This window comes from Branchiostoma belcheri, unplaced genomic scaffold (assembly GCF_001625305.1).
Source record: "Branchiostoma belcheri isolate BF01 breed outbred unplaced genomic scaffold, Haploidv18h27 scaffold35, whole genome shotgun sequence".
In the NCBI taxonomy this organism is placed as follows: domain Eukaryota; kingdom Metazoa; phylum Chordata; class Leptocardii; order Amphioxiformes; family Branchiostomatidae; genus Branchiostoma; species Branchiostoma belcheri.
In genome coordinates this window covers 2,338,572-2,359,597 of record NW_017803965.1, presented here as the reverse complement: position 1 = coordinate 2,359,597, position 21,026 = coordinate 2,338,572, and the positions used below count along the sequence as shown (strand labels likewise).

The window sequence follows — 21,026 nt, the reverse complement described above, 5'->3', positions numbered from 1 at the left end:
CCTGATGATGTTGACATGTGATTGGGTATCTCACTGCAGTTCAGGAGAAGGTAGAGGTCCTGATAATGTTGACATGTGATTGGGTATCTCACTACAGTTCAGGAGAAGGTAGAGGTCCTGATAATGTTGACATGTGATTGGGTATCTCACTGCAGTTCAGGAGAAGGTAGAGGTCCTGATAATGTTGACATGTGATTGGGTATCTCACTGCAGTTCAGGAGAAGGTAGAGGTCCTGATAGTGTTGACATGTGATTGGGTATCTCACTGCAGTTCAGGAGAAGGTGGAGGTCCTAACAGAGAGACTTGAGGCTGGCACCAGTGATAAACCCATGGGGGAGGAGTCACTGGATGGAACCGCCAAGGCCAATATCGCTAAGAACAAGTGTAAGTGTATGTTCAATAAGGGATGTGGCATTGTAGTAATGAAACACAGTAACATTGAAAATAACCTGTATCAGGCATTTTTACCTGTGCCACTCAGGCTTTGAGAAGTATGGATCATACTAAAAACTGTTCAAAAACCATTGACATTGTTTCTTTTAACTGTCATAGTTGGTAACAGACAATGCAAATAAAAATACCTAGATGTATATATAAACCCAGCACATGGACCAGTGCAGATTAAGTGCAGGTAGTATAGACATCAGAAAAACCTACACAGCTCCAACTTTACTTGCACTAACCAGCGCTTGCACCTAGTATTTCAAGACCTGTATTTGTAGAGAAGAGATAAACTAACTATGCTTTCCTTTACATTATAACATCATATTGCCTATATCTAGCTTGAATGTGGAATGATGAACTGTTAGACTGTTTGATTTATTGCTGACATTACTTTATTTTATTTTTCCAGCATCCAGTCAACTCTCACAGAAACTGAAAACCACTTATAAGGCCTCCACTAGCAAGGTATGGGGTGGTACATGGTACAGCTCATTAGACAAAAGGCAAATTTGTGGCAGCTGCTTTGGGATTGCTAGAACGTTTAGTAGGCGGGACGGCTGTGTAGAGGGATGTTAGGGAACGTTTCCCAGAAGCCCTGGTCGAGCTGGTCTCCAGCATCTCAAAGTGGTCCTTTGCACACACAGAACAATTTGGTTTAAAGAAAAAACTGATTCAAGTGTCGCAGATTATGTTGCAGCTGTATGGTGTTAACAATTGGTGCCTCTGAATGGCCGGAACTCTAGTGTTATGATGTTATGACATTATGAAAAACTTAAACTGTTCTCCAACTGAAAATTTGACTCACCAGAAATTTTCGACTGAATCACTCAGTCTTCCTCAGCTATCTGACCCAAATGCTGTGGACACGTGATTTTTCCCACGTGTGACATCAGCAAAGGGCACTTCAACCATCGCTCAACTGGGACGGGGGGCGGTATTGACTTCAGACAACCTTTGACCCTTTGCTGACGTCACACGTGGGAAAAATCACATGGCCACAGCATTTGGGTCAGATAGCTGAGGATGACTGAGTGATTCAGTCGAAAATTTCTGGTGAGTCAAATTTTGAGTTGGAGAACAGTTTAAGTTTTTCATAATGTAATTGACCAACTCAGATGAACTTTCATGCTGATGTTATGACATGTATTCATCTCTTGTACTTTCTATCAGGGCTCTCTCCCACATCAGTCCTTCCATCCTTGAATGTCTCAGAACGACCACGTTTGAAATTCCCCTCTCAAAATCCAGCAAGTAGCATTTCAGAAGGTCAAGTCTAAAATTTTTCCAGGGGAGCATGCATGCCACATAAGGCAGGTGCCTACACAGGGAGTTCAACTGAGAGGATGGAAAATATGAAGTTGGAGAGATCCTTGCTTCTTTCACTAGCCACATTTACCATGCCAGCTTCTGCAGAACTTGGCACACATGATGTGGCAAAAAATGAGCTTATAGAATTCCACATTGTTCAAGCACATGTTATTTTTGTTTCTTGTCACATCTGTCATTTGTATTTTTCTGAAGTTTTCTGGATCATTTTATGCATCAAAGACACGTCGAAACCTGAAGAAATGAAAAGCATCTTGTTTTAATGTGAAAAAAGTTTCTATGCACTTTGTTAACTTAAATTCTGGCTCCCTATTTGTTGCTGTACTAACAACAACCACCTGCATTTGGTCATGTGACTAAACTGGTGCATCTGGTTGGCTGACTAACTGGTCATGTGACTAAACTGGTGCATCTGGTTGGCTGACTGACTGGTCATGTGACTAAATCAATGCATTTAATTGGCTGACTGACTGTGTTCTTTGTGGAGCCAGATGCAGCACCGCCTTCAGCAGTCCATCGCGCCGGTTCGCGCCAGACTCGACACCGTGTCCGGTGCCTCGGTAAATGAGCATGATGTTGGGCAAAGCTAGAAACGCAGCCTTTGTTCTGTGATTAATCCTGCCTTCTTGTGATTGGCTTGTGGTCACATGTCTGTTGTTGCTTAGTAACAGCTTCTTGCTAACAAGATATGATAAAAAGATTGTTGACTTCAGTGTTTTGTGATGTCTTTAAACTCTGCTGTAATTTTGGCTAATTTCTACTCTTCAATTTCTAATAACAATGCTTATAACCAGTTGAAAAATATTTGTAGCAAACTGGTAACTTCAGAAATTATTAAAGACCATATGACAGCATTATACCACTGAAATGCAACAGCTCCTAAAAATAGTCAAACATGATACGTATTATTCAATGAACAAAGACTATTGAACCAAAAATACAGTCTTTTGATGTTAGGGAACATGGAATCTTGAAAATCTTCCTTTCAGTTCTTGATTTCTGTCGCCGATTCAGTCCAGATGTCTTTGTTATTATCATACCTTAATGTATCATGTTTGACTGTTTTCAGGAACTGTAACAGTTGTATTTTAGTGTTATTGGTGTCATGGTCTTTTACCTAAATTTTTCCAGTCAGTTTACTGTATGATATTATTTATTATGTTACTAATTATGTTTGGTTGTAGTAACTACTTATGGACAAAAATTATCATACTTCAAACTACTGTAATATGTTCTACCTTGTTGTCATATTTCACATTTTTTACACACATAATGTATATCCTAGGTTCACACTACTAGCCTTATGCACTAATTTTTGTTTTATACCATCACGTAAGTGCCACAACACTGTCAATAAGCAAATGCTCAGAATGCAATCTATGGTAGATGTTGATTGGTTGCAACCACACACATATATTTTCAAAAGTAAGAAAACTAATACAATTATAAGAAAGGAACATTGAATTTGAGAATTTTGAAGACATTGGTAAATTAAAGTTTTGGAATCGCGTGCTGGCAGTAAGATGTTTTTTTTTGTGTGTTCAGATTGTGTCCAGCTTCAAACCAGCTAACACCAGTCAGTGCCAGATGGTGCGAAGGTTCATAGGTCACCGGGACGGAGTCTGGGAAGTCAACATCTCCCGCGCAAAACCCCACGTTCTGGGCACGGCTTCAGCTGGTAAGGGCGTACATGTTTTCTTCAGCAGCATCTCATGTCAACTCTCGTAATTCTATCAGGTACCCTGAGACCACTACTGTTTGAAATGAGTCCATAGAACACAAACACAAACTGGTCTGTCGTGCCAATAAAATTAGAACAACATCACCCCTGTCCCTGGAACTAAAAATACCATCACTGTCCCTGTTACTGAAAGTTGTATCCTGTCACAGGTACTGAACTCATAACACCATCCCTGTCCCTGGTTGTGATCTAACACCATGCATGTTCTGGTACTGAAAATACCCTCACTGTCTTTGGTACTGAATGAACAACACCATCCCTGCCCCTCATACTGAAAATACCATCCCTGTCCCTGGTACTTAACTAGCACCATCACCCCTGTCCTTGGTACTGAACTCATCCAAGACCTGATACAAGTAGAATGACTATGTACATGTATCTCCATCTTTATAGCTGGCAGCTGTTTCTGAAGTGTGGACAATTCCATACCTGGTGGTGGAAGGAAACAGATGGGCTCTGCCATCTGATACCGTGCCCTAGACACAGTGGATCAACAACCCACTGCCCCTATGGCCTCAAAAGGCTATGGGACTACCTTTGCTTACCTTTTTCTTGTATTACATCTTTCTGTAGATCGTACAGCCAAACTGTGGTGCATGGCTACAGGCCAGTGTGTGCTGAACTACATTGGCCACAGCGGATCTGTCAACTCTATCAGGTTCCACCCTAATGACCATCTGGCTCTCACAGGTAACACTTCTTTGATCTTGAATTATTCCGTGGAGCATTTGGAAGCCTGTGTGTAAACATTAGTTATCACACTCACTGAAACACCTGTATCAAACGTTATCTCAGCCAGGTATGGCACAAAAGTAAGTATTATGGCTGTCTAAAGACTTAAATCTTGAATTGTTCATCTCAAAGTCTTAAGAAGTGTGTTTCGTTCCCAGCGTCTGGTGACCACACGGCCCATGTCTGGAGATCTGCCGTGGTCCTACCTCAGGTCCCACCTGAAGGAAATGTGAGTCTCCCAGAATTCCCTCATCATGTGACCCAGAACATTAGCAGATTTCTATTTACTGTGACACCCACTGGTCGACGATATCACAGGGCTCAAAATTCATTTTGACTATTTGAGGAATAGGTACACTGGTGCACCTGACCTTAAAAATGTGGGTTTTCAGTAAAAATGTTGTGTGTAAAATATAGCAGCAAAATGGAAGTACAGTACCAAACTTACAGCCTCTGTTCTCTTCTAAACGTCAAAAGTATGCAGTAAACAAGTGTGCAATAGTATACCTTTACATACTCCAACAAACATGTACTGTTGCACCCACAGTCAAAAATCAGGTGCAGAAAAGTGCATATGCACCCAGTATTTTGAGCTCTGTATCACTATTATTATGTCTAGTTTGTCTTATATAACAGTTCTCCGTTGGTGAATTGACAGTAGTTGACAGTGTGGTATTTTTCCTGCAGTATATTGTCTCCTTTTTGGATGTTCTTGGTGATGCACTTTGCCATTTATTAACCAGTCCACACACACATACAAGTACAAGCATGTTAATCATCTACTCCTTTGGGATTGTCTAGGTGATACATTTATGTCAGGCTGTACCTCTCATGTAGACCCCAGTAATGATTCATGTATCTCAGACTTCAAGCTATCCAAAACTGGGAAAAACGTCCGCTATCCGGCTAACCCCCTACATTCTCTTCTCTCTTCTCCCTTCTCTCATTCCCTCATGCTGTGGCTCAGCCTCTTTTGTTTTCTGGTGTGCAGCGCTCCTCGGATGATGACCAGATAGAGGGAGCAGAGAAAGAAGAGGGGGAAGGTAAGAAAATGTTTTTATCAAGATTCTGAATATTATCAAGAGTCTTTCCATTATAAGGTTGAAAGCCAGCAAATATCGAATTGTAATCATCTGTTTGACTTTCCTTGAAACCTCGAAAACATTTTTTTAGGCCATACCAACTGGAAAGAAATGATGCTGTATTCACCAGCTTAACAGGCACATGGTCCTAGCCCCTGGCCTTGTTGGCATGCTGGGCACATCACAGCTACATGTTGGTGTAAGGGGATCGTTGTTGTAGGATTTCCGCTTCAGAGCAGAGTAGGAGTGAGACAAGACAAGAAACGGACACGGAGCACGAAAAAAGACGACCGTACACCAAGACTTCAACTCAAAAATCTCTAGTTTATTCTTCGAACGTCATCGAACGTCATCGATCCTAACGTATCCATACGATCCTAACGTAGTCGTACGATCCTAACGTAGCCGTTCGGACGTCGAACGGACGCTAACGTCGCCATTCGAACGTCCGAACGGCTTACCTACTGTAGAAAGTAAACACCTTTCCTACATTGGCATGTTGAGCACCTTCGTGTGTATTCCCACAGCCCCATACGATATATGTTGGCACACCAGGTGCACACGTTTGTACTCCTTCACATAGCCCCATGTTGGCACGCCGTTTGCACCCACAATGAATTCCTTCTACTTGCCTAATGTTGACAGAAGGAGAAATACTAAGTACATGTAACGTGGCAACCTCGCCACACGAAGTTGCCATGAAGAGACTTGCAAGTTGCATAAATCTTCATTTTTGATACTCCGTGTACCTGCCTGTCTTTAGTGCAGCTGACAGTTATTAATAATTATTCCCTCCAGCTGCAGCTCACACAGAACCAGGGGACTCCTCAGATTTCGCTCCCACCGTCGTAAGAAGTCCGCTTACAGAGCTCACAGTAAGTCTCACTAACTCTTATCAAGATTTGAACATTAATGCCCCTACAGTTCCTAAACAAGCTGCCAGGGACCCAAATTTACACCACTTTTTCCTGACATTTAAAACTATCTGCCATAAAAAATCATATCATGCATGTCCAGGGTGTTCTTGTGACTTAAATGTTACTGTCTTGTTTTAGCTCTGCTTGTATTGTGTACACAGTTTTGAGATGTATTATTTGCCTATACCTCATTTGCATGACTGTTACCCATGACCTTTGCAGGGTCACCAAGGTGTGATCATCGCGGCTGATTGGATGGCAGATGGTAAGCAGGTGGTGACGGCATCATGGGATAGGACGGCCCAGCTGTATGACTTGGAGACAACAGAGTTGGTGCACTCCCTCACAGGTGGGCTCTAAAAGGGGTTACCACATTATATGTACCTGTCAAGAACAAAAACCGTGGGTTTTGAAAGAGATTTTTAGTACCCTGTTTCCATAAATACTGGTCACCACAATGGATGTTGTCTAATTTTAACTTGTGTTTAGATTTATGCTAGGCTTAGAAAGGGTATCTGATATGAGGAACTGATCAACTGCTCCACCTAGCAACTTTCATCAGTATGACAGTCATTGTTCACTGTGTCTAATTTCTGCCACACCCAGGTCATGACCAGGAGCTGACCAACTGCTCGACCCACCCCACCCAGCGACTCGTCGTGACCTCCTCCAAGGACAGCACCTTCCGCTTGTGGGACTTTCGGGACCCGTCTATCCACTCTGTCAACGTGTTCCAGGGGCATACCGAGTAAGATTTGTTGTCTTCATATTTTCCCTTTTTCACTGACCTTGTATTCCGTAAACTCTGCCTGGATTTGAGAGTAGGAGTAGTGAAGAAGTTTTTGCAGTGTTTTAAGTTCAGGGTTGGAAAAGTTGAGGCATCCCTTTATTTTTTGGGTGCCGCCCATAAATAGCTGGAATCAGTCTACGATACGAAACAAGGAATGGTTTTCGATAGTAACATTGCCTTTTTGCTTCACAGATATCAGTTTGCTATTGGATAGGATTGATTCAACTTCTACATTAAAGAAATGACCAGAAAATATACTTTGAAAATCCAGTTTTGGTGCCCTGAATTTGTATCAGTTGCCTTATAACTCTCTAACCAGGAAAGCTTAATGTTCACAGTACGGTGAACTCTGTGACCTTCACAAGTGGTGACAATGTTGTGAGTGGGAGTGACGACCGTACTGTGAAGGTCTGGGACCTCAAGAACATGCGGTCTCCCCTAGCAACCATCAGGACGGACTCCGCTATCAACCGGTAGGAACTGGCTCAGGTCTTCTCTTCTCAGTGTGATTTTGATTCATGCATCACAAAGTCAGTGTGATTTTGATTCATGCATCACAAAGTCAGTGTGATTTTGATTCATGCATCACAAAGGCTGTGTGATTTTGATTCATGCATCACAAAGTCTGTGTGATCTTGCCTTCTCTCTCTGAAGCCAAAAATGTCAGCTTTTGAACCTGCCTGCCTAGATAATCAGGTCAAGTGGTGTCTTGTGCCCTTATAAGGGCTGCATACCTAAACATAACATCACCAGTCCTGTATCTGAACTATTTGACAAATTCTTCTCAACATCCTCAATAACAATAGAAACAGTAATAAACTTGACTCTTGAAGACTTGAGTCTTTATTCAAATTCAGTCCCCAGCTATTTGGCCTTTTGTCTTAATTCAAACAAAACAGAACCATGCGTGGATTGTTTCTTGTTGCATTCGTAGTGTCCTATAATAGTCAAGATGCCCCTGCACCTTACCCTACATGGTACCGCCTTTGTCCGCAGACTCTCGGTGTCACCCCTGCACAAGGTGATCGCCATCCCGCACGACAACCGCCACATCCGGCTGTTTGACCTCCAGGGCGTCCGTCTGGCCAGACTGCCACGCAGCAACAGAACGGTAGGGGGCGCTTCTTTTGTTTTCATGTCTGATCTCTAGCATGTAGGTAGTGTGGATAGTGCATTGGTTGCCGACCCTGCCTCTAAGGTTGAGGTTGAGAGTTTGAATCCCAGCTGCCGTCGCTCACCTGACATACAAGGGTCACAGTCCTTTGGGCAGGACATTTAGCTGTGGTCTACTGTTCATTGTGCTTGTTAAAAAGAGCTGGGGGAATTTCCTGGTACAATAAACCTGTAAATACTGTACAATCATTAGCTCTTCGGTGAGTTAAAACTGGATCGAGATCACTTTCTGTGCAGTCCAATGGTTAGTTGGTCTGATTTTCCCTACCTCTAGACCTGTTCTTCAGCTGACTTCCATGCTACTCGTAAAGTTAACTCAGTGAAAAGGCATCTTCCCTTGGCTAGCCCTTGGGCTATGACGTTGTACTTCAATGTGTGTGAATTGAATAAACCAGACTTGTTCTTCTCTGGTTCCCTGGCAGGGCCACCATCGGATGGTGTGCGGCACCGCGTGGTATGATGAAAACCCAGCGTGTAATCTCTTCTCCTGCGGCTTCGACAGACAGGTGATTGGATGGCAGATTGTAACAGCTGTCGCATAAACAGGTGCAAGAAGGATCTTCAGTTTGCAGAATGAACGTATGAAATCTCTTGTAGCTCACCCTTATTTCATCAGGGTTTGAGCAAAAGACTCACGTTCGGGAACGCATCATTTGGCACGAACAAAGACAAGACAAGACGCCACGCTAAAACAAGGTTCGGTTTGCACTAAAGATGATAACAAAGAGTCATTGAAATGACGGCACAGAAAACTGGTATATTGTGGATCTGTCTTAAAAATGCATTGACATGTGAAAGGTTTTGCAAACACTTTTTTTAAGGAAGCATTGAAGACAGCTCTGCCAGAGACAGGTCTAAAAAAATGTTTTCTAGGTTGATTTCTGTGGTGCCTCACCTGTACAACTTTGTCAGGTTTTGGAGCCTGGGTTTTGAGCCAGAACTGAGAGGTTGCTAATATACCGGTAAGTCGTGATGCTGTAATAGTGAAAAATTGATCAACATTTGAATTTTTATGAACAGCACATGTACATTTGTTGTTTTGTATGTAGTGAAGAAAGTTTTGAAATGGACAGGAATGATTTTCAAATTCTACATTATACTTATGTCAAAAGGTATCTTATGATGTAGAAACTTACCCAGCCAATAGAAGGGAGAAAATTAAAGCTGGATAATTCAAATCAAAGCTGGATATAGTTAGAGAGTGTTGCCCAAGAATGTTGTGGCAAATTTGGCTCAGAAAGGAAAAAAACACCGGTTTAAGAGATGTTAAACGTTGTACATATATATTCTTAGTTGTCTCTTTTACAAACGTCTGTATGTGAGATCTAAATGTAGTTGTAAAGTGTTGCAACAAAAAGATTTATGTTAAAAACCAACACTTTATTCCATTTCCATAGTAGTCGGGAATTTTGTTGAAAAAATGAAAAAGTGCTTTCGTCATAATCAGTTGCTGAAGTAGACACGTATGATAATTAAAAAAAAAACATAACCAGTTTGTGGCACTTGTATAATGAAAAGTGCTTCAATATCGTAATAATGCCTGTACAGTACTGTATGTGTTCTTGTGGACTTAGAGAGTCAATTTTATAGTGTACATGTAACATAGTAAGAGGAACCTGAATTACTACTGAACTAAAAATGCTATCAAAATTCTTGTTCAGAATTATAACCTATACTACTACTACTAGTACATGCAGCACCGTAGATTCTAACTTGGGCTAACAACGTAATGCCTGTTGATAATCTTTGTTAACTTAAAAGTCCAAGTGCAAATGCAGTCAATTGAATGTAACACTTTTATGTACATGTACATGTTCATGTACTTAGGAAATAACATTTTGATGGTTCTGATGTTCTTGTTAAATGTGGTATCTGTGTACAATGTATGTGGCCCAAGATAGGCTGCTTTGTGTTATAGAGGCCTCAAGGTACAATTGGTACAATTGTGTATAAGGCATATTTACAACGGACAAGAGTCTTTGATACAAAACCTCTGTTTTACTTGCCTGTATCGCTATTATTACTTGTTCTCTTGGATACTTTCCTTTTGATCTTCTTTGAGGTCTAAATGAGATTTGTATCTAGTCAAAGTGAAACTCCCCAGATTGTCGATCAATTTTCACATTTCCTGAGTCAGTATCAATAAAATTTATGCAGTGAGGATTTCTACTCCTTCCTCTGTGATGAGAACTGTGTGTTCAAACTGAGCAGACCTGAAAAAGGAGGAAAGGAGAAAAATTAAAATGGAGAAAGAAAGAATGTACTGTTTAAAAACGTATAAGAAATCAATTCATTCTAAGTTCCCGTGATCTTCAATGTACAATGTAAGAGCATACCCGCATGGGTAAATTGAAAATTACTTGCACCAGACAAGTTTCACCTGAACTACAGTTTCTTTGGCTTTCAGTTCATCCAAAAAATTGAAATGCTTTGAAGAAAAATGTTCCTAGTAGCACTGTTTCTGATTTTAGTATGTTTCTGATATGTTCAATGATGCTTCTGTGAAGAATGCAAGGCAGTTTTTGAGTACTAGTTGCTGGTCATACATATTCTCCTAATGTCTGGGCCTGGTTTTGTTAGGTGCGGGCAGATATTTACTTATGCAGTAACTGTTGGTATTTTGAGCCCTGCACCACAGATAAAGGGGCTCTGATGTTTGTTGACAAAAGATGCTCCTGTTCTCACCTGCCATTGTCCACAGACACAGCCGTCCATCCATCCTCCAGAATAGTTATCTGGTGCGACCCCTCCATGATGATTGGCTCTGAAAAATCACAACAATCGGCAACTCAGAATCCCTCATCACCGTGGCAAATTTTGCTTCTGAGAATAATGGACACGTTCACGGAACTATATATTCGCAGTGGCTGCAGGTGCAGAAAGCGAATTACTTGCTTGCAGTTAAGATAAATTTGCGGCACAGAAGCAAATATAAAAGTACTACATACATAGAGTGATTTACAATTATTGATAATCACAGAGCAGGTCTTCTCTTACCAATGGTGAATGCCATGCCTGCCTCCATGGTGCCAGGAAGGCTGTTTGCTGGAGACAAAACACAGTATACTGTAAATCACAATTTGCAAACTGCCCGATCTTGCAACCAAAATATTTTTTACCAACAATACTGGGAATATTCATTAGTAAATAAACCTACTAAATGTATTTAAAACTAGAAAGGTATCATTTGCAAAGCAAATACATAATGTTTACCTTCGTATATGGTTTTTGCTCTTCCTACTCAAATACATTCATATATATGGTCAGACAGGAGTCTACATCCCTCCTATGAGTATGAAATTGCAACATTGTGTAACCCAACACCAGTTACCATGGTGACAGACATCAACAAATCAGGCCATTGGCCAGGTCAGAGGTTAGTGTTTGGAACAGAAGAGGAAGAAACTGAGTAAAAACTATATGTATTCCTTTGGTAAACATAATACAGACCTATATGATTGATCTCTGGAGGACCGTGAAAGAAGGCACCTATCCCATGTCCAATGAAGTTTGGGCTCACCGTCAAACCTGTCTCTTTCGCAACAGAGCTGGAAAATACAACAGTCAACAGTAGCCTGTGTTATAGCCTCTACCAAGCTTTGGAAGGTGGCTGGAAAGAGTAGAGATTGGAATTTTCATATGAGAATCCACCACACACACTGACTAGCTTGTACCTGATTGTCCTGCCGATCTCACAGAACTGTGTTCCTGGCCTGCAGACTGTGATGGCCTTGTCTCTGCACCTAGGATTCAGGGTGGCAAAACAAAAAATATTCTGGATGAGGAAATCTGTGCAATGTTGACATTTACTGCCATTTCCTAGCACATCTTTGTCATTATTTCACACTTGAAGCATTTGAAATAGCTCAGAAACAAGCTAGCAGATAGCAATGTTTTAATTTACAGACATACTATACATATTTGTATACATCTTACATTGATGCTACTATACATTTGGATGAAAGGTATTTTTCCATGTGATCTTTCACCTAACAGTAAATGTAGAGCACAAGAAGACTTGTCATTACAAGATCAGTAATGGACACCTCAAAACAAACAAATAAACAAACCTCCTCGCCACATCAACAAGTGTACAACCCGCTTCATCAACATTTCCCACCAAAAATGTCTCTGACGTATCACCATGGAAACCATTATAGTACACCTGTACAAAGGGAAGACAAAAAAAACCTCAGGTGATCTCCAAGCAGATATTGAGTGGGAAGATCACACTCCATTTTTTGCTGACAGTCAAAACATAAATATGTTTCCTCGCAACAAAACACTAGAAATGACAAACATGTATAAAGATTATTGTGACACAATAACATGTTTGAGATTTGTAATTTCCAATACAATGTAAACCTGTACAGTGCAGGTATAGGAAGAAAAGTGTTTCAAGTCCTCACATGCACTAGTGTATGCACAATACTATTAGCTATAGTACTTCACCATATTTAGTGATCTGACTACTAGTAGATAATAAATGGAACTTGGTGAAAGAAAAACATGATGAGAAGACTTACTGTAACATCTATGTTGATGATATCACCATTCTGTAACGGCCGACTGAAAGGAACAAAATAAAAGTAAAAGACTGAACCTAACTGGCAAAGCCTTACTGGAAATTTCAGCATGTTCTCTATGAAATTGAACAAAATTGAAAATGTATTGTTTCCTTTTGAGTGATACTGTTTTAAATAGATCTACAAGTGACTTTCTGTTATAATTGGAAATAGGGGTGGGTATTGGATCAGCTGATCCTGGTGCGACTCAAAAACAACATCCAAGAACCGAGAAGAATCATCACATTCGAGATCACTTTGACTTTCTGAATAAATACACAAACAAACAAACAAACAAACCTGTCAGGTATTCCATGGCAGGCCACGTTATTGACAGAAGTGCAGACAGACTTGGGGTAACCGCCGTAGTTGAGTGGGGAGGGGTAGGCTCCATGGCTGACAGTGGACTCGTGGACCAATCTGTCAATCTCATCGGTTGTCATGCCAACCTGAAATTGCATACATGCACTGAAGTTACAGGGAAAAAATCCAGTATGCACTGTGTACACGTGAACATGGGGTTCTAACAGATATCACACTGGCTTCCAAAGGTTCCATAGAATAATTCAAATGTGTTTACTGAGTGTGCCGCTTTTAAAATTCAAATACTACTGTAACCATATTCGAATTGATACTGTTAGGGACACCAAATTAATACGTGTGTTTTGTCGGGTGGGAATGACATGAATAAAATACGACATGATGTATTCCGTAATTCCCTCGGTCCCAGCCCTCCTGAAGGTTGGACAACTGGTATTATGTTGACTTCATGGCTCCTATCATGGCTTCGGGGGCTATCAGAGGAGGCCAAAGTCTGTTTTTATCTTTTTATTTTTTACTCTGTGACCCCGTCACTTTTTTCTGGAAAAAAATAAGAGAACCAACAAATCAAATTGGCATTACCTGTAGACTCTGTCCAGCCAGTACCAGGATCTTCCTCGCCAGTTTGCCAGCTGCCCTCATCCCTACCATTGTTTCCTCATCTTTTATCTCTATGTCTTCTCTCCATAACGGGGCAATTCCACTTTCTGCATAGGGAGGTTTCTAAAATAAAATGGTCAAATCACTAAATGACGGAACAAAAATGACAATTACACACTGTGATGATATTTCTGTGGAAATATCTTCATAAAATTGTGGCACCACCACAAACTACGTACCAGAATGTAAACAAACATAACTGACAGCTGTGTTTCCAGCTTTTAAAACACACTCATTAAGTGTCATATTTTCACCTCCACTTCCTGAATGACACTTTATATATATATATTAGGGTTAGGGAATAGGGTTCATTCAACATACTTTGTAAAGAAATGTCCACAAAATTTACTGTTTGTATCGTTCTAATACTATCGTTTACTTTTTGTATCGTACTCGGCAGTAGTCGTAACCCACCTGAATATGTCCGGGCACGTCTCTACGTGGTGAAACTTCCGCCGGTCGCACGACGTCGTACGACAACTTGGCCGGGCTTCTCCAGAAAAACGTCCTCCTCTGCAGACGACAACACGACCGACACCGGACTACCAGGCTCGCCAGCAAAGACGGGCCGCCCAACATGGCCAATTCAACCTTCTGTGTCAGCTCATTTCTGAACAACAACCTGCCTGTAAAACACAATAACATGACAGCTATTGACCTTTGCTGGTTTGGTCAAGCATTTAATAGTACGTGCCAGCTTGCACGTTCGTGTGCGACAACTAAAAAGTGGGGAGGGGGGCAAACAAATTTCGTTTTTTTGCCGTGTAAACCTTACAGATACACTTCTGTTGGCATTAGACAGAAGGGGAGCACTTGTCTTAACAACGTCTGAAGATAATGACTGGCAAAAGGAAAGAAATGTGAGTTTAAGAGCGTAAGAATGTAAGGCTTACTTTGCAACAGGTCACTTGGGCCGCCATGTTGTCCTCGACCTTTGACCTCCCGTCGTATCCATGGCGGGAAAATCACTCAATTTGTAGATATAGCGTACTCAAAGTAATTTTTTTTTACCTCCATGGTGTACTACATATTTTGAAATCTTTATTTCATTTTCAAGTGCAACATTCGTGTTACTAATATCTTGCTTAGGACTACTCAAACTGGTAGCAGAGAAATCCACAAATTAATGATCACATACTAGCACTGCTGAACCTTGTGAAAGTAAGAATAGAGACAGACTTTTGTGACTACTGTAATTCCTGACTTTCTTCAGTTATGTTCAGTTTTCATGGTCACTTCTGTACTCTGAACTAACCATAACCATCAAATTATTCTGAGGTGGTTTCGTATCTTTTTTGTTCTTGTAAATTTACGAACATTGTCAGAGGATAACTACTTAGTATTACAAAACACAAAAGAAGAAACAAGCTAGCTATTGATCCATTTCCTACATTTGAACCTTCTCCCTGCTGCCTAACCCGTGGGTACTTCAGTGTGCTAAATGTTAAGAACCATGTGCTTTCTTCAGATGGTAAATCCTTAAATACTAGACAAGACCACAACAACAATTTGGTCATACAAAATCTTTATTTGTAATATTGTCTTTGAACACAATATCTTCATCAACACAATATATTCAACACAGGTGGGTATGGTCTTCAAGTGATAGCAAAATAATATACATGTAGTAACAAAGGTTTTACTTAGTCTTAAATTCTGAATTTGCCATAATTTTCTCCATATTTACGATGATGCTACGTTGGACGTTTCGCCATTTGTCTCCATGGAATCCTGAAATTAAAGAAAAATACTTCAGCAAATATAACAATTTCATAAAGCAATCATATGAAAAGAAGACTATTATGTAGATATGAGAACAATATTTTTTCTACATTTTGAGGTGTGGTTGTAAAGGAAGTTACTGTAAAATTCATATCATAGCATAACATTTAGAGAAATGCTCACTGGTTGAGAAGCCTGAGTGGTAGGTTGGTCTGAGGTAGCTGGTGTTTCATCTGCCAGGCCTGTTGTTTCCTGGTTCCCCAAGGATTCTTCCTTGGCCCTCTCTGCACCACCTTTAGCAGTTTCTGGCAGGTTCTGAGTTTGACCCTTGCCCTCTACAGCGGTGACCTCCACTGGCTTGTTGTCATCTTCTTCCACGTCGATTTGCATAACATCTGGCTTCACCTCCTTCAGTGAAAAAGTGACATCAATGGCATTTCATAACTCGTCATTGCAGTCAAGGGAAAGGACTCAAGACCTTCAAAGTCAATCTTCATTTTTTTAATGTAATAAACTGAATCAACCATATCTTATAGCAATACTGATACATGTAGTACCACTGTTACTTTTTTTAACAGTGGCTCTTACCTCCACTATCATTTCTTCCTCTTTCTCTGGAATTTTGAACCTTTGCGGAGGGAGGGGTGAGTGTAGAACACAGGTGGTACGGTCCATTCCCATGGCAACCGGCTTGTCACAGATCTCGATCCCTCCTGTGGAGTGGGAGCAGTGCTGGAACAGCACCTGGTGAGGGTCGTGGAGGATGTCTGGGGTTAGGGGTTAAGGTTCAATCAAAGGTTAAGGTACATACAAAGGTCGACCTGTCATCCAACCAACTACTAAGTACCTAAGACCAGCTCAGAAAAGAACAAGAAATAATCATGCCTGTAAGTACCAGAGTTATCACCAAGGATTGAGGTGTTCAAAAACTAATTCTTTCCTACAACTGTTAGTACAACTATCGCTGTCACCAAGTAAAGTGGGGGCATTATCGTTAGATAGCTTTAAACAATGTTTAGGGTTAAGTTCAAAGGTTAGGGGTAACACAAGTAAGGACTGGACTAATGTAGCGAGCTGCTGCCTTGCCAAGTGCCTGTGAAGCTGGTATGTTACACGGGTTATACCGGCACATACAGATACAGGAAAGGATACGTTGGAGACAGAATCTGGACATGGGCACCACGTTGTGACTGCATCTCTCCCCGTCTATGATGATGTTGCACCGCGGGGGAGGGGTAGGTTTGGTGACAAGATGGCTCTCTGACGCAGCGATTCTCCTCTCGTTGGATCTGCTCTGGAGAAGGGCCTCGGCGCCGTGGCGTTTACGATACCGTTTGGTGGCGTGGAGAGTGCGTAGCTTCTCCTTGTCAGAACTATCCAAATCTTCGTCCGTGGAAGGAATGACAGAGCCTAGAAAAAAAAATATTGTCAAAATCAAATTTTTTACAATTCATTTAAATGATGGTAGCTTTAGTAAATACTTGACTTTGAGACAGTTTTTGCAAAAATATGTTGTTACTATTAATACTATGCTTCAACATAAAACAGGTTTGATTCAACTTTTTCAAAAAAAAAAGTGCTGGTTGCCATCCAATATTTTCTGAGAGCGAAACAAAACAAATGTTAAATTAACATCCCCCCTTGTTTGTTGGCATATCCCAATCACCCAATACAATGTCATCAGTTATCAGGTCATCCCAACTAACAAATAGGGGTGTTCCAGACTTACCGAGAATGTCCTGCTCCATTTTCTTGGCGGTGAGGTACTTGCGTCTCTTTTCCTTCAGCAGGTGCTGCAACCTCTTGAACTGGTCGATGTACAGGGACTGCAACCTGATGAGTTTCTCTCGGGTGATGAGGGCAACCTCCTCTGCTGTGTATACCCCTGCATGCCTGGAGAGAAAATAGTCACTCACTAGCCAGGCTTCCATTAGACTGCAGAGGTCCCTGACACAGGGTCAGACAGCAGTAGTAGCTTGATAAGGGCTTGATATTCACTTCATGGGGATCTGGAATAGGTGTGGGGTCGTGTGACGTAATAGCAGATCTTGTGCCCTTGGAAAAGGCACCTTACACGACTTTCCTCACTTCACCCAGGTAAAAATGAGCACCAGGCTTTTAGCTAGGATTTTTTTGTTGGGCGTCCATTTTTTGCATTGTATGCTATGCTCAGCAAAGATGCACGTTGCACAAGCTTTTTAGGGGGCCTTTTTTGAAAGTCAAAATGCTCTCCAACACTCCTTCAGTAAACCATCATTTTTGTATTTATAGTAAGGCTGAAGGGAGGCATGTGTGCATGGCAGGGGTTGGGAGTGGAAAAAAACAGGGCGTCTTTAGGGTGTCCTACCAAAAAGTAGGGCGTCCAATTTCAGTTTTTTTCAGTATTTTCAGTACAGGGCGTCCAAAAGACACCCTGGACACCCCCTAGCTAAAAGCCTGATGAGCACCTATCTTGGGTTAGGAACATCCCTTGGATAGGACGTTAAATGGAGGTCACTTGTTTGGGGAGAGCCACACTGAGTGGTGCAGATGAATTAATTCTGGTGCAGGTAATTTCCAATGTTACATGCACTAAAGCAGGTATACCGAAAAAAGTTATTTCTAGTCCCGAACTTTCAAGAAGAATTGCTAGAAAACACCAGTTGATTTGGTTACTCACTTCAGAGGGTCCTCCTGTTCACTGTCTATGCTCTCTGCATCACTGTCTCCATCCCCCCTCCAGGCCTGGTCTACCTGGATGGGCTCCTGGTCACTCTCACTGGAGTAGTCATAATCTGGAACAGGTACACATCATCAGATGGCTTCTATTACTAATCCGATATTTTGAGAATGACACGTGATTGGCTACAGTCATTGTCAACTGGCTTCTGCATCTAATCAGATCTTATAGGAATGATCTGTGATTGGCTAGCCGCTACCGTTTTTTTTTCTGAAAAGAGTAATTCAAGGAAGCAAAAGGTAATTGACAGAAGGGTACTGCAGAAGAGTATGTATTTGTTCTATTGTAATGCAAATTTTTTACAGAAAATTTGATGTGAACATGGGGCGCAATTATTATCAGACAAGTTACAACTTAAGGTTAAACCCATGCAGTAACAAGAATTCTGATTGGTTAGACGTTTGTGGTTTCCCACTTGTTATATTTTTTGGCTAATGTGTAACACAAGCACTGATTGGCTGACACTAACCTAATACCCTGCTTGGTTGGTTGGATGAGGAGATGACATTAGCCTGTGGTAAGGCCCTGCCCAGACTTTTCTCCAGCTCGGGGCTGTAGTGAAGGAGGTGCTCCAACAAGGGGCCTGAGTTGTCTACTGGTCGCTTTCTTCGGTTAGCCCGCTGACGCCACATGGCCGCCCGAGCAGCATGCTCGCTGCAGTAACTATTGGGAGACATACAGTATACTGTATATGTAACTTAAAGCACTGAATTGTAACTAATTGTAGAACCCCTCTCTCAATCCAGGGCATAGAACCAACTACAATCAATTTACACAAAATCAAACAATCCTAGGAAAGTATCAGACATGAGAGGCCACAAGAAATTTAGCAGGGTACAAAATTACCATAAAACATTTTAAAACTTCTATACATGTTTGACACATACAGTGAACTGCAATGTGCTATAAATACATTTCAGTTTTGTAGAACTATACTTGTGATAGTTATACAGGACTTACCCGTCCCTGTTGCCTGCTTTGGGCGCTGCGTTGGAGCACCGTTTTCCAGACTTCCCTGAAACGTAGTTACACTGACGATATGGCCCTGCCTTGTCCTCCAACACGTGTCTGATGCAGTACTCTGAACCCTCTGCTCGAGGCTGCAGGCAGCTACGGTGGATGTAGTTACAGAATTGTTCCTAGAACAAGAATGGAATGTTTAACATTTTAGAATAATGGCTCGAAATACTGCAAATTCTATAATACTGGTAGTATTACTTGTTCTTTTTTGAGCTGGTATTAGTTAGTATAGTACTAGTATTTTTTTAATCCAACTTTAACATCATTTTCCCCCTTAACTGGGGTTAGACGTGCTTGCATCAAGTGCAAGTCTTTTTTGAAGCAAGATTTTTTACATGAGGCGTCTGTTCTGTGTGGTATAGTGGATAGAGCATCCGACTGTCAAGCAAGGGGTATGTCCACCAGTTTATTAGTCATTTACAACATGATCATGCATAGTCTTGACATTTTTCTTCTGTCTTCTAGTGACATCCACTGTTATAACTGGAAAAGTAACCATGACAACCATGTTCAACAAAAAAAGAAACTAACAAACAATACCTGTTGTAGGGTTGCCTTCACCCTAGTAAAGGTGCCTGTTCTGTGCTTCAACATACTTGCTGTCCCAAAGCTTCACAAGAGAAACTGTAAATAAAATAGAGAGATTTATACATATCATATGGCTACAATATGAATTGTGTACAGACATTAACTTAATTAGAGTGTGACATTGTTTCAAATTTCCTACGCTACAATATTAATGATTTGCATAGTTTAAATTGTATATAAGTAATCACAAAATAGATACAATTCAAGTTTATTCAACTATCGCATTTACAGTAAACTAGCTAGCATAGGAGGAGCAATCACCATAATGTCATGTCTGGGGAGTGGTAGGCAAATTATAAAAAGCGGGTGAAAGTTGGGTGATTTGCCTACCAATAATCTGCCTTCAAATAATTCATTATTTGCATGCATATGATATAAACAAAACATTCACTTGTATTCTGACTATACTTCAAAGTAGGAGAAAATATGATATTTACTTGACAACACATGTAACAATGTACATGTAACATGTAATACCAAATTTGTCCAAATAAATAGTTGCAACTGATTTTCTGGAATTTGTTTGCAACTGTTAGTTTCTATAAGACCAACTGATGTGTATGTGTACCACAAGTAACCATCTAAAATGTAATTCTAAACATATCAAACCACCAAGTTGATACTGATACATCAGTCAAGGTCCCTTACGAAACTCACTGATGAAGAACTTGTTTCTCCCAACCACTACTAGCCTTTCAGTATGTTCAGCTATGTTTTCAAACTTTTCTACACCCTGGCAAGTGACAAATGTTCAACAAACCAATTTTGTTCCAAGTTCACGTACATTTTAAAGCCACTAAAATTCAGATTTTGGCTGAAATCGCTCTGTTTTGAAGTTGTAGTGATACAGAGTTCGCCTCTGCTGTGTTACACATGCATGATGAAAGGGTGATGTGTTGTCCCGCCATTGCCACCCTACAGCTCATTTGCATATCATTGCCGCTGCCGAATTTCCCCCAATTCACAAAAAAATCAGCGGACACAACTGAAAAATCACAACGTCCAGGAAAGAAGAGCTTTAGTTCTCTAGCACCTACCTAGTAAGACTTTCAGTAACCGTCGTTTGTCCCTATAAATCCAACTAGAAGCCGGGCAGATACAAGGTCTTTCTTCCTTTGAGCTCTGTCGCCATTATTCTACAACCATTGCACCGCATCACAACATGGTAGGAAAGGGGTGGATTAAAAATAATGTCATGAAACAAAATATAATGCCAATTTAGCCT

At 41.0% G+C, this 21,026-nt stretch overlaps 3 protein-coding genes across 7 annotated transcripts in view; 1 reads left to right on the top strand and 2 right to left on the bottom strand.

Annotated features, from left to right (window-relative positions):
- Positions 1-10,367, top strand: part of LOC109475866 (WD repeat-containing protein 37-like) — a 14,021-nt gene extending 3,654 nt beyond the window's left edge. The window contains exons 4-16 of one of the 5 annotated variants that reach the window (XM_019776672.1): positions 272-385; positions 855-910; positions 2,263-2,331; positions 3,317-3,449; positions 4,086-4,202; positions 4,403-4,473; positions 5,236-5,287; positions 6,125-6,201; positions 6,466-6,592; positions 6,850-6,991; positions 7,372-7,506; positions 8,030-8,144; positions 8,629-10,367. In XM_019776672.1, the coding sequence (XP_019632231.1) occupies positions 272-385; positions 855-910; positions 2,263-2,331; positions 3,317-3,449; positions 4,086-4,202; positions 4,403-4,473; positions 5,236-5,287; positions 6,125-6,201; positions 6,466-6,592; positions 6,850-6,991; positions 7,372-7,506; positions 8,030-8,144; positions 8,629-8,748 (1,328 nt within the window). In that variant the 3' untranslated portion in view covers positions 8,749-10,367. Of the gene's footprint in view, positions 1-271; positions 386-854; positions 911-2,262; positions 2,332-3,316; positions 3,450-4,085; positions 4,203-4,402; positions 4,474-5,211; positions 5,288-6,124; positions 6,202-6,465; positions 6,593-6,849; positions 6,992-7,371; positions 7,507-8,029; positions 8,145-8,628 lie in introns of all 5 variants that reach the window. The other 4 variants (XM_019776671.1, XM_019776673.1, XM_019776674.1 and 1 more) reach the window with 4 other exon arrangements.
- Positions 10,197-14,719, bottom strand: LOC109475867 (methionine aminopeptidase 1D, mitochondrial-like). Its single transcript, XM_019776676.1, has 11 exons — positions 14,646-14,719; positions 14,167-14,378; positions 13,675-13,815; positions 13,072-13,220; positions 12,733-12,775; positions 12,277-12,371; positions 11,881-11,949; positions 11,657-11,754; positions 11,204-11,251; positions 10,892-10,970; positions 10,197-10,419 (listed from the first exon to the last, which is right to left on the bottom strand). The coding sequence occupies exons 2-11, from the start codon at positions 14,329-14,331 to the stop codon at positions 10,356-10,358; spliced, it is 951 nt and encodes a 316-aa protein (XP_019632235.1). The 5' UTR covers positions 14,332-14,378; positions 14,646-14,719; the 3' UTR covers positions 10,197-10,355.
- Positions 14,720-15,404: 685 nt separating this feature from the next.
- Positions 15,405-21,023, bottom strand: LOC109475806 (KAT8 regulatory NSL complex subunit 2-like). The gene is made up of 10 exons (XM_019776578.1): positions 20,839-21,023; positions 19,754-19,837; positions 19,154-19,332; positions 18,663-18,856; positions 18,134-18,248; positions 17,204-17,367; positions 16,627-16,884; positions 16,063-16,241; positions 15,658-15,882; positions 15,405-15,483 (listed from the first exon to the last, which is right to left on the bottom strand). Exons 2-10 carry the CDS (start codon positions 19,805-19,807, stop codon positions 15,436-15,438), a joined length of 1,416 nt encoding a protein of 471 aa, XP_019632137.1. The 5' UTR covers positions 19,808-19,837; positions 20,839-21,023; the 3' UTR covers positions 15,405-15,435.
- Between the last annotated feature and the right edge of the window lie 3 nt (positions 21,024-21,026).

Excerpts from the sequence above, each read along its gene's own strand:
- LOC109475867 (XM_019776676.1), bottom strand. The coding sequence starts at position 14,331 with ATGTTGGGCGGCCCGTCTTTGCTGGCGAGCCTGGTAGTCCGGTGTCGG. Across the intron at positions 12,372-12,732 it reads TCATCAACATAGATGTTACA|GTGTACTATAATGGTTTCCA; the intron begins GTAAGTCTTCTC and ends CCCTTTGTACAG. Across the intron at positions 11,950-12,276 it reads CTTGTTGATGTGGCGAGGAG|GTGCAGAGACAAGGCCATCA; the intron begins GTTTGTTTATTT and ends CCTGAATCCTAG.
- LOC109475806 (XM_019776578.1), bottom strand. The coding sequence starts at position 19,807 with ATGTTGAAGCACAGAACAGGCACCTTTACTAGGGTGAAGGCAACCCTA. Across the intron at positions 16,242-16,626 it reads GTCCAGATTCTGTCTCCAAC|ACATCCTCCACGACCCTCAC; the intron begins GTATCCTTTCCT and ends CCCTAACCCCAG. Across the intron at positions 15,883-16,062 it reads AGGAAGAAATGATAGTGGAG|GAGGTGAAGCCAGATGTTAT; the intron begins GTAAGAGCCACT and ends TTTTCACTGAAG.